This window comes from Rattus norvegicus, chromosome X, assembly GCF_036323735.1.
Source record: "Rattus norvegicus strain BN/NHsdMcwi chromosome X, GRCr8, whole genome shotgun sequence".
Classification (NCBI taxonomy): Eukaryota; Metazoa; Chordata; class Mammalia; order Rodentia; family Muridae; genus Rattus; species Rattus norvegicus.
The window spans coordinates 90,326,805-90,344,443 of record NC_086039.1 but is presented as its reverse complement, the minus strand read 5'-3'; the positions used below and the strand labels follow the sequence as shown (position 1 = coordinate 90,344,443).

Genomic DNA, 17,639 nt, shown 5'->3' with positions numbered 1-17,639 from the left:
TTGAAGGAAAACATATAAGGCTTTAGAGATGATCTTAAACATATTTTAGCTTTGATTGGAACCAATCATCAGGGGTCCGTGAATTAAAAGGTCCTTGAATTAAAAGGCCCTTGAATTAAAAAATGAAAGCTAAACAGAAAGATAGTTTAATATTTTAAACATATCTTATTAGTCCTTTGTACAGTATATCAAATATACATATGTTCTTCATAGACACAAACATATATGTATAGATAGGTAATAGATAAATAGATGATAGATAATACTTAGATTTTTAGAAAGTTTATACAGTATTTGATTTGTTTTCTGTATGTCATTTTCATACACACAGAGATATAGAAATAAAACAGTCCTAAATAAAGAGAATCCTGGGGATTTCAAAATGCATGCCATTTTATTTAGCATATCTTGATTTTTCCCTAAAAACTCTTATACTTATTATTATTTTTTTTAGAAAAAGTAATGTTCCCTTTGGTTAGTGGCTTACTCTCTGAGAGTTCTCAGTGTTCCTGTTTAGTTTAATCTGTTGATTTTATTTTTGACCAATAACATTGTTTTTTATTGTTTCTTACTTGCTCTTATCTAAGTATTATCTATCATCTATTTATCTCATATTTTCTTTCAGGTAGTGAGTCAAAAGTGTCACTAAGAAAATTTAAAGTAGAATGTCAACTCTGCCACCTCAAAAATTGCACAATAATAAAACCCCCCAAAATCATGCAAATAATATTTATCACCAAGCATCCAGCTTCGAGCCCATATAAATGCAGCCAGCAAAACTGCACAATAATGCTGGTGCCAAGAAGTGCATGCTGACAGGAGCCTGTTATAGCTGTCTCCTGAGAGGCTCAGTCAGAGCATGACAAATACAGAGGCAAATGCTAGCAGCCAACCATTGAACTGAGAATGGGGTTCCCATTGGAGGAATTAGAGAAAGGACTGAAGAACAACCATACCAACCAATCAGAGCTCCCAGGGACTAAATCACTACCCAAAGAGTACACATAACAGATCCATGGCTGAGGACATAGCAGAGGATGGCCTTATTGGGAACCAATAGGAGAAGCCCTTGGTCCTGGCAAGGCTGAACCCCCAGTAGGGGAATGTCAGGGTGGGGAGGCAGGAAGGGGGTTGATTTTGGAGGGGAACACACTCATAGAAGGGAAGGGGTATGGGATAGGGGGCATATGGATGGGAAACCAGGGAAGAGAATAATATATGAAATGTAAATTAAAAATATACAATAAAAAAAGAAAGAAATAGAGAATGTAAAGAAAGGACGAAAGTTAGAGAAAACTGTTATTTACCCAAATGTTCTTGCCACCTACAGACCTTGGTTGAAACAGTGCATCCATTTGGTATAGAAGAGTTAATGCACAGGTCTGAAGTGCTAACCTTTGGAGATTCTCTTACGAGATTAGCACTTAATTGCTGTCTGGAATCCTTTGCTATACCTTCCAGCTGTATTAAGTAACAGTCCTCATTGAAAAATCACTGAACCAGAAGCCAGATTAGAGATGTTGGCACACATATCTGATTTTGCACCAGTCCAGCTCACTGACATTCCAATCTAATAACCATTTGCCTAAGATCTGTCTGATGGAGTCAGAAATGTTTTTGGCTGGAAGTGACCATACTCTTAAACAAGAGATGAAGCAAATAGGAAATTATCTTCTTCCTTCAAAGAGCTGCTGTTAGCTCCATTCTGAGGTCCCAAGATATTAGCCAAAGTTCCAATTGGTGCAAATGTTGCAGCATATGGAAGCTGCAATAGCCCCTCGTGATTCTTTCAACCTTCAAATATTTTCATGATCTAACAAGTTACAGTGATTTAGGAATATATTTCTTTGCCAATACCCAATAATGAACATCAGTATTTTGTCTCTGAGCATGTCCAGAACTGAAATACGAGCCCTGGATGGACATGGGAGGAGATAGTGGTGAGCTTAGAGATTTTCTATTTCTTCCACCCCACAGCACGATCTTTCCGTAGATTTCCTATCCGTTTCATGATCTTTAAATCCTTCCCCAAACTCTTCCATAAGAGTCCCTGGGGACGAGGAGTAGGGCAACATTTTTAATGTAATTAAATAAATATATAAATACATTCATACTTTTAAAATGCTATAATCCTTTTAAAATGTTGAAAATTAACCTTACGATAATTGCACAAATAAACAAGTTAATGCTTAAATGAATTAACTGAGAAATATTTTAAATTAACTTTGATATTAAAAACGTGGAATAAAAAATTTGGAAATAAGAAAATATTTTAAGTATAATATACATGTAATATTAATACAATTTTCATTTATACCAGAGTATAACTAAAAGTACTGGATAATCTGAATTCTAAAGTTAGTATTTTCATTCAAGCTGACATTTTAGTACTATTATTGGCTAGGCTACTTCATATTCTACATATCTTCATTTATTTACTATTCTCCACTATATAATTTAATTTCAGTAAGTTAATATAAAACTGTATATTAACCTAATTTTCCCTAGAATTTTCTGTATTTTCTATTACTGACATATATGACATTGATATGAATATTTGTATATATGTATAATATTATCATAGTTATGACCAATAAAAGTACAAAGTGTTCAATAAAAGTACATAAGATTAGCAATAATTAAATTTCAACATATGCTGTGAAGACAGCTAGTCTGTTACAAAAGTATTATTGCTGGCCAACCTACTTTCAAACAGTAAAACTTACTAAAGTTTATGGATGAATCAAATAAGTTTTTAAGTTATCTTTCCACATAATTCATGCCACTCTTATGACAGGACCTTTTTCCAAGTTAAAGTGCATTCGGTTAATGTCTCCTGTGTCACAGCCTTTTGAGTGCCCTGGGCAAGGCTTTTTATTCTATTCTCATTATTTTTAACAAGCACTCAGAACAGTATTTGTTCCTGATGCTATACAAATGCCAAAGTATTTTAGCCACAATATATAGTTATTTAGTTGTATTGTATGTACTAACCCAAAAAGAAATTGTATACTGTATTTCTACAAGTTATTGAAAACCCTATATCATTTGGTGACTTTTTTTTTAAGAAAGTCAAATGAAAATAGACATTTTAACAGAGATAAATCTTCCAAGCAAGGTTGTTCATTTAAATTTGTTAATCAATTTTCAAGACAAATGTAAAACTGTATTAAGTTGTCCTTTGGTAGAGACGACAAAATTATTTCTTAAATTCTTCCTCACGCACCCTCTCCCATCTCTCTGCCCTGGCTTTCCCATACACGGGGGCATTGAGCATTCACAGGGCAAAGGGCCTCTCCTTTTGATGTCAGATAAGGCCATCCTCTGATACATATGTGGCTGGAGCCATGGGTCCCTTCATGTGTACTCTTTGGTTGGTGGTTTAGTCTCTGGGAGCTCTGGGGTATCTGGTTGGTTAGTATTGTTGTTCTTCTTATGGGACTGAAAACCCCTTCAGCTCCTTCATTCCTTTCTTTAACTCGGGGACCCTGTTATAAGTTCAATAGTTGGCTGTAAGCACCTGCCTCTGTATTTGTCAGGGTCTGGCAGAACCTCTCAGGAGACAACTATATCAGGCTCCTAAGTTTCACAATTTTAACTAGTCAAATATTTTAATATATCGCTATAACATTTTGTGTATGCCCATTTATTTTATGCTTAGTGCTTATTCTTCAGACTTCTACCTGTTTTGTAATTTCAGAATGATCAACATATTATTTTTAAGAAGTTAGATAAAAGACACAGTTGGTGTTGGTTAGTACACATGTTGGAAGTGAAAAAAAAGAGATGTACATAAAATTCTGATTAACATTTTTCCTGTACTGTTACCAATACATGAGAAAAGTAAACATCACTGTACAGACCTATTCTAAAAATGTTTATCAAAGAACCTTTTAAAACCTCTGTTTTACATCACTACTCCAAATAGATACTTCCTTTTTAGAATTAGTTCATAAACACAAATATCTGTATTTATTTGAGTTCACTCAAGAAAACTGATTTTGCATTTGTTTATAAAGCTATGTATCTTATAACAACAACAAGGTCAGTTGAGCAAGTTCCCCATATTATATACAATACCTGGGTCAAATTCTACAGATTATAACCATCAACCATCAAAGCTATTTGTCTGTCTGTCTATCAATACAGATAGGTGTGTGTGTGTGTGTGTGTGTGTGTGTGTGTTCTTCACTAACCTTCATTAGTCATAATGTCAATTGCATTTTGTTAGTGCATAATCAGAAAACATGTATAAATTTTAAACTTTCAATATCCTATCTATATCAATATAATATCTGTAAATGTGCTCAATATCTGAAGACCACTAAGTACATTTTATTATTTCACACACCAATAACTGAGGTTTTAACTATTTTGTAAATCTTCTCAGTAATTGAAAGAATTTCCATGTAGTACTCTATGTACTTCTGAAGTGAGACCTCTGTGCATATATTTGATGAGCATGTAGTATTTTGTTCATTTTTCCATTGTTTGTCCTATCACAAGACTCAAATTGAGCCAAACTGTTTTTAGATTAACTGAAAAAACTTGAAAAAAACCCTACTTAGCATTTTTTGTAATAGAAAATATGAAAGTTTTATTCTCCAATAATTCAGACAAAACAAATAATCTATAGAAATCAAAGATTGTTTAGTCCCACTTTAATAACTAAAAAGATGATTTGAGTTCAATCCTTGATTTGAAATCAACCTGAAAATTTTATCAGTAATACAAATGTTTGCAGAAATTCTAGTAAAAAAAAATACTTTTAATTAGGGTTATGTTGGGAGGATATGGGAGGAGTAACTGTCAGTTAATGTGGTATATCTTTTATCATATTTCATTATATACATGCACTGCACTCTCAAGAGCAATATCCTAATCATCTCTCATAATTTTAACATTTTTCAAGTACTAAGATTAAGCATTTTGTCTCAAGTAATCTTTTAAAAATCAATTGCCTCATGTAGTCATTCTTAATATCTAAAGTTGTATATTTAGGTGAGATTTATGACAGAGTATGACTAGGCTTATTCAAACTCAGATCGTAAGTAATCTGTTAATTTATAAATAGCAGAGCTGAGATCCTTGTCTGTGGAAACACAAATATTTGGAAAGGAATATATGCACATCCAGGTTAAAAAAAATCTCATGTGATAGCAAAATGTACATTAATGACTTTTCTCTAATATGCTTTGCATAAACATGGAAAGTTAAGATGGTTTATTCAAAAGTATACAAAAGATCCTTTACCCTATAAGAATGTTAATATTGGTTAACAAAATGTTTTTAAAACATACCTTAATTAGTTGGTAATTTTGGACTCCATTTATTCCAATGTCAGGATCAATGGCTGCCGGAAGAGAATATCGAGAGTTTATAGCCGAGTTTTCTGGAATTGATATGTTGATGACAGTTGTCGGGAATAACGGTGCATTATCATTTATGTCTTCTATCAGAAAGCGTATCTTAACCAATCTAAATATTTCATCCGGCAAAACAGCAACCTCCACTTCGTAAAAGCAACGAGCATCCAACACGATTCCAGCACATAATTTCTCACGATCAATGCGTGCGCCAGTAGTGAAGATCTCGCCAGTACCCTCTTCAATCCGAATCAATGGTACATCCCCGGTTTTGTAAACTAATTTGAATTGCATAGGCGTGGTTAAGGACTTGTCGGGAATAAGCGACAAGTTGAGGTCTTTCAACAAGTCGCCTATCAGGACGTTTTCTGGCATTTCTTCTCGGACTGTATAATTCTTCTCCTGGGCGCCAGACTGAAACACGACGCATGCTAACAGGACCGCAAATATATACGTCCCGGACAACAAGTCCATACCAGTCTCGATACCAAAGGTACTGTTTGTCAGCCCACGATATACTGACAAAGAGAAAAGAAAACACAGGGAAAGATAGAGAGAGGGAAGGAGAGAGAAAAAAATAATTAGAAATTCAACTATAAATCTGCATGATAACAAAAGCTGCTTAAAACAAAAATAATTAAATGAAATATTAACAATACTGATAAATGACAGGCTTGTTTTGAATGATGTTATTTGTTTCTAGAGTAAGAATAAAAAGAAATGACGCATCAACTAACTATAGTAGTTAAAGGCAATTGTATATTAAGAACATTGTCCACGACTGAAGAAGTTCATGTATTCAATATTTGAAGATATTTTAAAAAATACAATTAATTTGAATATTTGATTTAAGGTCAAGGGAAATAAAGTTATATTTGATTTCAATAACGAAAATACCATTAATTCTTTGTTTTACTGAGGATTTCAAAAACAATTATTTTAGTGGCAATAAGCATTTAATATTATAATATTCCATAGTTTCAGTTCTGTGTACAAAATGTAAAACACATTTACACATGAAAGACTTGGACAAATCTGAATTCAAAGCAAACATATTCTAGTATTGAAAATGGGTTATATGACAACTATCTAAATACAGGGGAGAAATTGTGACAGGCAAAACAGAATTGATTCTTGCTTGGATGAGAAAATGAATAAATATAAATTACAGATATTCAAATTTCAGACTGTTATCTATATCTGCTCTTTTGGAATTTTGGGAACATAATTTTTGTTGTTTTTGCCGCTGTTGCTGTTATTTTTCAGGAAACAGTGAAAACCATTTAGGGTACTGATAGGACACAGAAATAAGATAAAAGATTATGAATACACATTATGGTTAGAACTATAAATCCCTAAATAACATGCAAATAATTAACAGGAGAGATGAAATTTGAAATTTATGTTTATAGATTGGAAAAGGATAATTTATGCTATAAACAATATAAGAATAAACAAGATAACAAATACCTGGATTAGTTTTGAAAATAAGAAAGGTAATTGCTTTTTATATAAAGATTGCAATAAACTATTGCTATTGGGTTTTTTTTACATTTAAGTCACAAAAAGGTATCAGGTGATAGTTTTGCTAATCTCAGCTTGATCAAATTTTTCTATGATAATATATAACTCATCATGTCATACTATAAAAGCATGTCTTATATATATGCAGGAGGTAGAGTGAAATAGGATAATCAAACAGGGAAGAGGAGGGGAAAGACCCTTAATACAAAGAAAAATAGCTAAAATTAAGACCGTTTGAGTGATCCCATGCAAACTTAAAGCAGTAAAATATATACATATATAAATACATATATAGTGATCTAAACGAAATTGCCAACTAAGCGGGAAGAAGGAGTCACATCCTGACAATTCTAATCACCAAATGAAGCTTCTTGTATTTGGAATCAATAACATTAAATAGAATTGTAGACCAAAAAGATACCATGGAAACCCCTGAACATACCAGCCTGTTACAAAGGCTATAAGTTGCTCTCTACACATTGATAGTATGATGCTATTGCTGAAGACAACTACTCAACCCATTGAACAGAGAGAAGTCAAGCTGGTGCCTGTCTAGAACTGTCTCCCTTATGGAATAGTACTTATATTATTTGAAGGAACTCTACACACTAGCAAAGAAGGAAGCTAAACACCATGCCAGCTACAAACTTTCCATCAACACAAGTAATGTGACTGTAAGATAAGCTGATAAAATAGTGGTGAAAGTTTGTGACAGTAACCAATATATGATTTGACTTAAAGCTCACTGATGAAAGGAGTGCTGCTTTGGAAAGTGTGCTTCTTGATCTATCTAGTGCTGCTCTGCTGGAAAAATTCCTAAAACTAGACAGGACAGTGACCTAAGAGGAAAAAAATATGACTATTTATCTAAAGGAGAAATCAATAAAATGACTCTTTTTTGTTTTTTGTTGTTGTTGTTGTTGTTGTTGTTGTTTTTCCGGAGCTGGGGAATAAAATGACTCTTAATGCCATTCTGCTGTGTTCTTTAGATCATTGCCTTGCTATGCCATCATCAGAAGAGCTTCCTTCTGCAACACGTAATAGAGCGACATGTCAATCAAATGCCTTACTTCAGAGATCAAGGACTACATGGAAGAAGAGGCAGAAAAGTGGAACAGTCAGAGGGGCTGGAGGATCCTAGAAGAAAAAGTCCCTCCTTATCAATATATTCAAATATGTGAACTCAATTACTGAGACAGCATACACAAGTCCTGTGCAGGCATGTACCAAGTCCTCTACATTTACAGTATAGCTTCTAATTTCATGGTTTTATGGAATTCGTGATTGCACAAGCAAATGGGTCTCTGTCTGTTGTTGCCATTTCTTGCCCTCTTCTTCTATTGATTGTTTGTTTTGTACAATTGTAATGTAGTTTTATCTTCTTATATTATTTTTTTTAATTTTATTAAGAGGTTGGAGAATGATTCAGATGTTAAGAGCACTTGTTGAGCAGCTCTCTGCTCCCAGACCCCGTGGGAGAGAGACCTCACCGCCTGGTCTGGTGGGCACTCCTGAGGCTGCAGGGCGGAAGAGACCAACATCACTGCCCACCCCTGCCCACATCCCTGGCCCAAGAGGAAACTGTATAAGGCCTCTGGGCTCCCGTGGGGGAGGGCCCAGGAGCGGCAGGACCCCTGCCTGAGACACCACCTGAACCTGAAGGAAACAGACCGGATAAACAGTTCTCTGCACCAAAATCCCGTGGGAGGGAGAGCTAAACCTTCAGAGAGGCAGACAAGCCTGGGAAACCAGAAGAGACTGCTCTCTGCACATACATCTCGGATGCCAGAGGAAAACACCAAAGGCCATCTGGAACCCTGATGCACTGAAGCTCCCGGAAAGGGCAGCGCAGATCTTCCTGGTTGCTGCCGCCACAGAGAGCCAGAGGGCAGCACCCCGCGAACGAACTGGAGCGTCAGGACCACAGGTAAGACCAAATTTTCTGCTCCAAGTGACCTGCCTGGTGAACTCAAGACACAGGCCCACAGGAACAGCTGAAAACCTGTAGAGAGGAAAAACTTCACGCCAGAAAGCAGAACACTCTATCCCCATAACTGACTGAAAGAGAGGAAAACAGGTCTACAGCACTCCTGACACACAAGCTTATAGGACAATCTAGCCACGGTCAGAAATAGCAGAACAAAGTAACACTAGAGATAATCTGATGGCGAGAGGCAAGCACAGGAAGCCAAGCAACAGAAACCAAGACTACATGGCATCATCGGAGCCCAATTCTCCCACGAAAACAAACATGGAATATCCAAACACACCAGAAAAGCAAGATCTAGTTTCAAAATCATATTTGATCATGATGCTGGAGGACTTCAAGAAAGACGTGAAGAACTCCCTTAGAGAAACACAGGAAAACATTAATAAACAAGTAGAAGCCTACACAAAGGAATCGCAAAACTCCCTGAAAGAATTCCAGGAAAACATAAATAAACAAGTAGAAGCCCATAGAGAGGAGACACAAAAATCCCTGAAAGAATTCCAGGAAGACACAAACATTTGAAGGAATTAAAAATGGAAATAGAAGCCATTAAGAAAGAACACATGGAAACAACCCTGGATATAGAAAACCAAAAGAAGAGACAAGGAGCTGTAGATACAAGCTTCACCAACAGAATACAAGAGATGGAAGATAGAATCTCAGGACCAGAAGATTCCATAGAAATTATTGACTCAACTGTCAAAGATAATGTAAAGCAGAAAAAGCTACTGGTCCAAAACATACAGGAAATCCAGGACTCAATGAGAAGATCAAACCTAAGGATAGTAGGTATAGAAGAGAGTGAAGACTCCCAGCTCAAAGGACCAGTAAATATCTTCAACAAAATCATAGAAGAAAACTTCCCTAACCTAAAAAAAGAGATACCCATAGGCATACAAGAAGCCTACAGAACTCCAAATAGATTGGACCAGAAAAGAAACACCTCCTGTCACATAATTGTCAAAACACCAAACGCACAAAATAAAGAAAGAATATTAAAAGCAGTAAGGGAAAAAGGTCAAGTAACATATAAAGGCAGACCTATCAGAATCACACCAGACTTCTCGCCAGAAACTATGAAGGCCAGAAGATCCTGGACTAATGTCATACAGACCCTAAGAGAACACAAATGCCAGCCCAGGTTACTGTATCCTGCAAAACTCTCAATTAACATAGATGGAGAAACCAAGATATTCCATGACAAAACCAAATTTACACAATATCTTTCTACAAATCCAGCACTACAAAGGATAATAAATGGTAAAGCCCAACATAAGGAGGCAAGCTATACCCTAGAAGAAGCAAGAAACTAATCTTCTTGGCAACAAAACAAAGAGAATGAAAGCACACAAACATAACCTCACATCCAAATATGAATATAACGGGAAGCAATAATCACTATTCCTTAATATCTCTCAACATCAATTCCCCAATAAAAAGAAATAGATTAACAAACTGGATACACAACGAGGACCCTGCATTCTGCTGCCTACAGGAAACACACCTCAGAGACAAAGACAGACACTACCTCAGAGTGAAAGGCTGGGAAAACAACTTTCCAAGCAAATGGTCAGAAGAAGCAAGCTGGAGTAGCCATTTTAATATCAAATAAAATCAATTTTCAACCAAAAGTCATCAAAAAAGATAAGGAAGGACACTTCATATTCATCAAAGGAAAAATCCACCAAGATGAACTCTCAATCCTAAATATCTATGCCCCAAATACAAGGGCACCTACATATGTAAAAGAAACCTTATTAAGCTCAAAACACACATTGCACCTCACACAATAATAGTGGGAGATTTCAACACCCCACTCTCATCAATGGACAGATCATGGAAACAGTAATTAAACAGAGATGTAGACAGACTAAAAGAAGTCATGAGCCATATGGACTTAACGGATATTTATAGAACATTCTATCCTAAAGCAAAAGGATATACCTTCTTCTCAGCTCCTCATGGTACTTTCTCCAAAATTGACCATATAATTGGTCAAAAAACGGGCCTCAACAGGTACAGAAAGATAGAAATAATCCCATGCGTGCTATCGGACCACCACGGCCTAAAACTGGTCTTCAATAACAATAAGGGAAGAATGCCTACATATACGTGGAAATTGAACAATGCTCTACTCAATGATAACCTGGTCAAGGAAGAAATAAAGAAAGAAATTAAAAACTTTTTAGAATTTAATGAAAATGAAGATACAACATACTCAAACTTATGGGACACAATGAAAGCTGTGCTAAGAGGAAAACTCATAGCGCTGAGTGCCTGCAGAAAGAAACAGGAAAGAGCATATGTCACCAGCTTGACAGCACACCTAAAAGCTGTAGAACAAAAAGAAGCAAATACACCCAGGAGGAGTAGAAGGCAGGAAATAATCAAACTCAGAGCTGAAATCAACCAAGTAGAAACAAAAAGGACCATAGAAAGAATCAACAGAACCAAAAGTTGGTTCTTTAAGAAAATCAACAAGATAGATAAACCCTTAGCCAGATTAACGAGAGGACACAGTGAGTGTGTCCAAATTAACAAAATCAGAAATGAAAAGGGAGACATAACTACAGATTCAGAGGAAATTCAAAAAATCATCAGATCTTACTATAAAAACCTATATTCAATAAAACTTGAAAATCTTCAGGAAATGGAAAATTTCCTAGACAGATACCAGGTACTGAAGTTAAATCAGGAACAGATAAACCAGTTAAACAACCCCATAACTCCTAAGGAAATAGAAGCAGTCATTAAAGGTCTCCCAACAAAAAAGAGCCCAGGTCCAGACGGGTTTAGTGCAGAATTCTATCAAACCTTCATAGAAGATCTCATACCAATATTATCCAAACTATTCCACAAAATTGAAAGAGATGGATCACTACCGAATACCTTCTATGAAGCCACAATTACTCTTATACCTAAATCACAAAACGACCCAACAAAGAAAGAGAACTTCAGTCCAATTTCCCTTATGAATATCGACACAAAAATACTCAATAAAATTCTGGCAAACCGAATTCAAGAGCACATCAAAACAATCATCCACCATGATCAAGTAGGCTTCATCCCAGGCATGCAGGGATGGTTTAATATACGGAAAACCATTAATGTGATCCATTATATAAACAAACTGAAAGAACAAAACCACATGATCATTTCACTAGATGCTGAGAAAGCATTTGAAAAAATTCAACACCCCTTCATGATAAAAGTCCTGGAAAGAATAGAAATTCAAGGCCCATACCTAAACATAGTAAAAGCCATATACAGCAAACCAGTTGCTAACATTAAACTAAATGGAGAGAAACTTGAAGCAATCCCACTAAAATCAGGGACTAGACAAGGCTGCCCACTCTCTCCCTACTTATTCAATATAGTTCTTGAAGTTCTAGCCAGAGCAATCAGACAACAAAAGGAGATCAAGGGGATACAGATCAGAAAAGAAGAGGTCAAAATATCACTATTTGCAGATGATATGATAGTATATTTAAGTGATCCCAAAAGTTCCACCAGAGAACTACTAAAGCTGATAAACAACATCAGCAAAGTGACTGAGTATAAAATTAACTCAAATAAATCAGTTGCCTTCATCTATCCAAATAGAAACAAGCCGAGAAAGAAATTAGGGAAACGACACCCTTCATAATAGACCCAAATAATATAAAGTACCTCGGTGTGACTTTAACCAAGCAAGGAAAAGATCTGTACAATAAGAACTTCAAGAAACTGAGGAAAGAAATTGAAGAAGACCTCAGAAGATGGAAAGATCTCCCATGCTCATGGATTGGCAGGATTAATATAGTAAAAATGACCATTTTACCAAGAGCAATCTACAGATTCAATGCAATCCCCATCAAAATACCAATCCAATTCTTCAAAGAGTTAGACAGAACAATTTGCAAATTCATCTGGAATAACAAAAAAACCAGGATAGCTAAAGCTATCCTCAACAATAAAAGGACTTCAGGGGGAATCACTATCCCTGAACTCAAGCAATATTACAGAGCAATAGTGATAAAAACTGCATGGTATTGGTACAGAGACAGACAGATAGACCAATGGAATAGAATTGAAGACCCAGAAATGAACCCACACACCTATGGTCACTTGATTTTTGACAAAGGAGCCAAAACCATCCAATGGAAAAAAGATAGCATTTTCAGCAAATGGTGCTGGTTCAACTGGAGGTCAACATGTAGAAGAATGCAGATCGATCCATGCTTATCACCCTATACAAAGCTTAAGTCCAAGTGGATCAAGGACCTCCACATCAAACCAGACACACTCAAACTAATAGAAGAAAAACTAGGGAAGCATCTGGAACACATGGGCACTGGAAAAAATTTCCTGAACAAAACACCAATGGCTTATGCTCTAAGATCAAGAATCGACAAATGGGATCTCATAAAACTGCAAAGCTTCTGTAAGGCAAAGGACACTGTGGTTAGGACAAAACGGCAACCAACAGATTGGGAAAAGATCTTTACCAATCCTACAACAGATAGAGTCCTTATATCCAAAATATACAAAGAACTGAAGAAGTTAGACCACAGGGAAACAAATAACCCTATTAAAAATGGGGTTCAGAGCTAAACAAAGAATTCACAGCTGAGGAATGCCGAATGGCTGAGAAACACCTAAAGAAATGTTCAACATCTTTAGTCATAAGGGAAATGCAAATCAAAACAACCCTGAGATTTCACCTCACACCAGTGAGAATGGCTAAGATCAAAAACTCAGGTGACAACAGATGCTGGCAAGGATGTAGAGAAAGAGGAACACTCCTCCATTGTTGGTGGGATTGCAGACTGGTAAAACCATTCTGGAAATCAGTCTGGAGGTTCCTCAGAATATTGGACATTGAACTGCCTGAGGATCCAGCTATACCTCTCTTGGGCATATACCCAAAAGATGCCCCAACATATAAAAAAGACACATGCTCCACTATGTTCATCGCAGCCTTATTTATAATAGCCAGAAGCTGGAAAGAACCCAGATGCCCTTCAACAGAGGAATGGATACAGAAAATGTGGTACATCTACACAATGGAATATTACTCAGCTATCAAAAACAACGAGTTTATGAAATTCGTAGGCAAATGGTTGGAACTGGAAAATATCATCCTGAGTGAGCTAACCCAATCACAGAAAGACATACATGGTATGCACTCATTGATAAGTGGCTATTAGCCCAAATACTTGAATTACCCTAGATCCCTAGAACAAACGAAACTCAAGACGGATGATCAAAATGTGAATGCTTCACTCCTTCTTTAAATGAAGAAAAAGAATACCCTTGGCAGGGAAGGGAGAGGCAAAGATTAAAACAGAGACTGAAGGAACACCCATTCAGAGCCTGCCCCACATGTGGCCCATACATATACAGCCACCCAATTAGACAAGATGGATGAAGCAAAGAAGTGCAGACTGACAGGAGCCGGATGTAGATCGCTCCTGAGAGACACAGCTAGAATACAGCAAATACAGAGGCGAATGCCAGCAACAAACCACTGAACTGAGAATAGGACCCCCGTTGAAGGAATCAGAGAAAGAACTGGAAGAGCTTGAAGGAGCTCGAGACCCCAAAAGTACAACAGTGTCAAGCAATCAGAGCTTCCAGGGACTAAGCCACTACAAAGGCTATACATGGACTCACCCTGGACTCTGTCCCCATAGGTAGCAATGAATATCCTAGTAAGAGCACCAGTGGAAGGGGAAGCCCTGGGTCCTGCTAAGACTGAACCCCCAGTGAACTAGACTATGGGGGGAAGGGCGGCAATGGGGGGAGGGTTGGGAGGGCAACACCCATAATGAAGGGGAGGGGGGAGCGGGATGTTTGCCCGGAAACCGGGAAAGGGAATAACACTTGAAATGTATATAAGAAATACTCAAGTTAATAAAAAAAATAAAATAAAAAAATAAAAATCTACTGAGTTTAAAAAAATGTATATAAGAAATACTCAAGTTAATTAAAAAAAAAAAAGAGCACTTGTTGTACTTGCAGAGTACCTAGGCTTTGATTTGATCCACATGCCCACTTGCAACTATCTATAACACCAGTTCCAAGATATCTGAAGCCCTCTTCTGAGTTTTGAGGGCACTATATTCATTTGGTGTAGGAGAAACATCCATAAGTATAAAATAAGGAAACGGTTTTTTCAAAATAATACAAACAAAACACTTTCTCCTCACTTTTATTCCTCATAAAAACCTTACAATATTTCATTCTATGGTTTTTAGTGTTGATTTGTATTACTTTTAAGCATATGTGTTCATTTGTTAGTGTGGATGCTTAAAAAGTAATAGATATTAGATTCCACTACTAGAATTACAGATAGTTGTGAGTTTCTCAACGTGGGTCTTACAAATAAAAAGTTGAGTCTTCTAGAACACCATGACAAGTACTTCTGAGACATCTCCTCAGCCCTTATTACTTTAATTCATTGATAAAATTCAACAATTATCTTATAGTTCTATAAATTCTTTGTCTCATTTTTGACATTTCTTTATTCAAATTCTCTATTTTACATGTTTGATAGTCATTTGACATATTAAGTAATATTTCATATAAAAATCTGAAAATATTAGTGTGCAATGTTATAAAATAAAATATGAAAGCTATATATCTGTATACTACACACTATGAAATGTTAGATCTTTATAAATAATATGAATAAATGTTGCTATTAAAGCACACAGCAGCTTTAAAATATGACTATATGGAGACACTTAAAATTACATTACTGAAAACTATTGATGTAGGCAGGTTTCTCATGATATTCTCAGCTCAATGATTATTAGGAATTAGCAACATTAACAATGTTTCAGCAATGATTTTAAACACAGGGATATAAATATAAATAGCTTTTTGTGTGAACATAACTGCAAGAAAATGTGCTATTAACCAATCAACAACATAGCTAGAAATCTGCATTTAAAATATATAAGCATATGCCAATTTTAAATTCATGAACTTAGAAAAAATGAAAATTTTCCATGTTAGTCAGTAATAGAATAAGCAAATACTCTTTAACGGAAGAAATTATTTACAGCATGAACTAAGTGTTAAAAATTATTTTTTATAAAGTATGATCATAGATCCTCTGAAACATGCATTATATATCTAAGAAATTTTGTTTAGATGTTAGTGTCATTTATAAGTGACTGAGATATAACAATGAAGAAAATAAATACTGAAGATACGCTTTATCTGAGTAAACAACAGCAAAAGACTATTGTAGGCACTTTTGTATTTTTAGCATCATTCAATCAATGATGAGAACAGGGATTGCCCAATATAGAAACCTGTTTAAGATCTGGTCTCCTGTGAATTACTGATTTCTACTGTTATGAATGTGTGATTAAAAACACTCTGTTGATACCAAGAGCTAGTGTGTGTGTGTGTGTGTGTGTGTGTGTGTGTGTGTGTGTGTGTGTGTGTGTGTGTATTCTATACACTGGATCTAGGACACTTAAAAAGTGTGTGCCTGAATGATTTTATAAATATAATGCAAACATAAGCAGAATAAAATTGGAACAGTGGCAAACGGAATTAAAAGTACCAGTCTATTCTTATCCCACCCTTAGGAATTACACATTATTACAATTGGCAGAAAATTTATACAGACTGTTTAAAAGAAAACATTGCATACATGTTACACTATCTCAAAATAAGAAAAACAATTAAGACAATGACCTAATTCCATGAACTTGCTTTCTCTCAATCTATTCTATGCCCCATACTAATTTTAATTCCGCTAATTCAGCCAATACAAGCTTCTATGTCTCATTAAAACCTATATCGTATGACTCTAAAGAACTCTTACTGAAATAATGCAACTGTACAAATAATAAGAAAAATAGTACATAACTTAATATTGATATCTACTTTCCTTTTCTTTAGAAGTGGAAGTCCTTTTTCTTTACTGAGTCATATTGAAGACACCAGATTATTAAGGCTGCCCGAAATACAAACCCAATGTAGTTCCTGATAAGAAACTGTTTCTTCTTGTACCTGTATAATAACGCTTTGTCTTCTGCATTCTACATTGTTATATTTTTAATTTTTGTTGATTATATCTACTTTCTTGTTACGAATTAATAACACAAGAACATGGACATTTTCCCTAGCTCAAGAACTTTTTATTAATAGTAATAAATAGTAATGTAAAGCATTGTAATAGGTACTAAGAATCTATATGTGAACAAAATAAAGAAGATACCTGTTCTTCTACTCTATATTCATTTGATAATATTAACAGATTAATCTATCTTCACTTCAGTGTTCAATTTCTGTATACTGGACTCAAATCATACTGATACAGAGTCTGAATATTCAAGTTTAAATAATTTCAGTCACCAAAATTTCATGTAAGCACTTATATTTAATAATTGATAATTTTATTGTTACATATTAGAGTTGAGTTCATAATTCTAGAAATAAATTACTAAAATGTTGTGGCTAAACATACCTGTGAAGAGGCTCCAACATCCCACTTTTAGGAGCTTGATACATTAAGTTAAATACTCAGGGAAAATTTGCTTACACATATGCATATTGTTTATTTCTCTTGATGAAAACATATTCATAGATTTAATTTTTCCTCCCCCACAAATTGTTTTTCACACATACTAAAGATAATTTTAGAAATGAATATGGAAAGCAGAATGAAAGCAGAAACAGAATTACAAATTTCCACCTAGCACAGTAAGTAGTACCTATGCTGTTTACATATTGTCACATTTGCACACTAAAATATG

General features: G+C 35.4%; 1 protein-coding gene across 4 annotated transcripts in view; it reads right to left on the bottom strand.

Annotated features, from left to right (window-relative positions):
• Positions 1-17,639, bottom strand: part of Pcdh11x (protocadherin 11 X-linked) — a 695,481-nt gene that overhangs the window by 630,228 nt on the left and 47,614 nt on the right. For all 4 annotated transcript variants that reach the window (XM_039099733.2, XM_039099735.2, XM_039099734.2 and 1 more), the window contains exon 2: positions 5,301-5,884. In XM_039099733.2, the coding sequence (XP_038955661.1) occupies positions 5,301-5,840 (540 nt within the window). In that variant the 5' untranslated portion in view covers positions 5,841-5,884. The remainder of the gene's footprint in view (positions 1-5,300; positions 5,885-17,639) is intronic.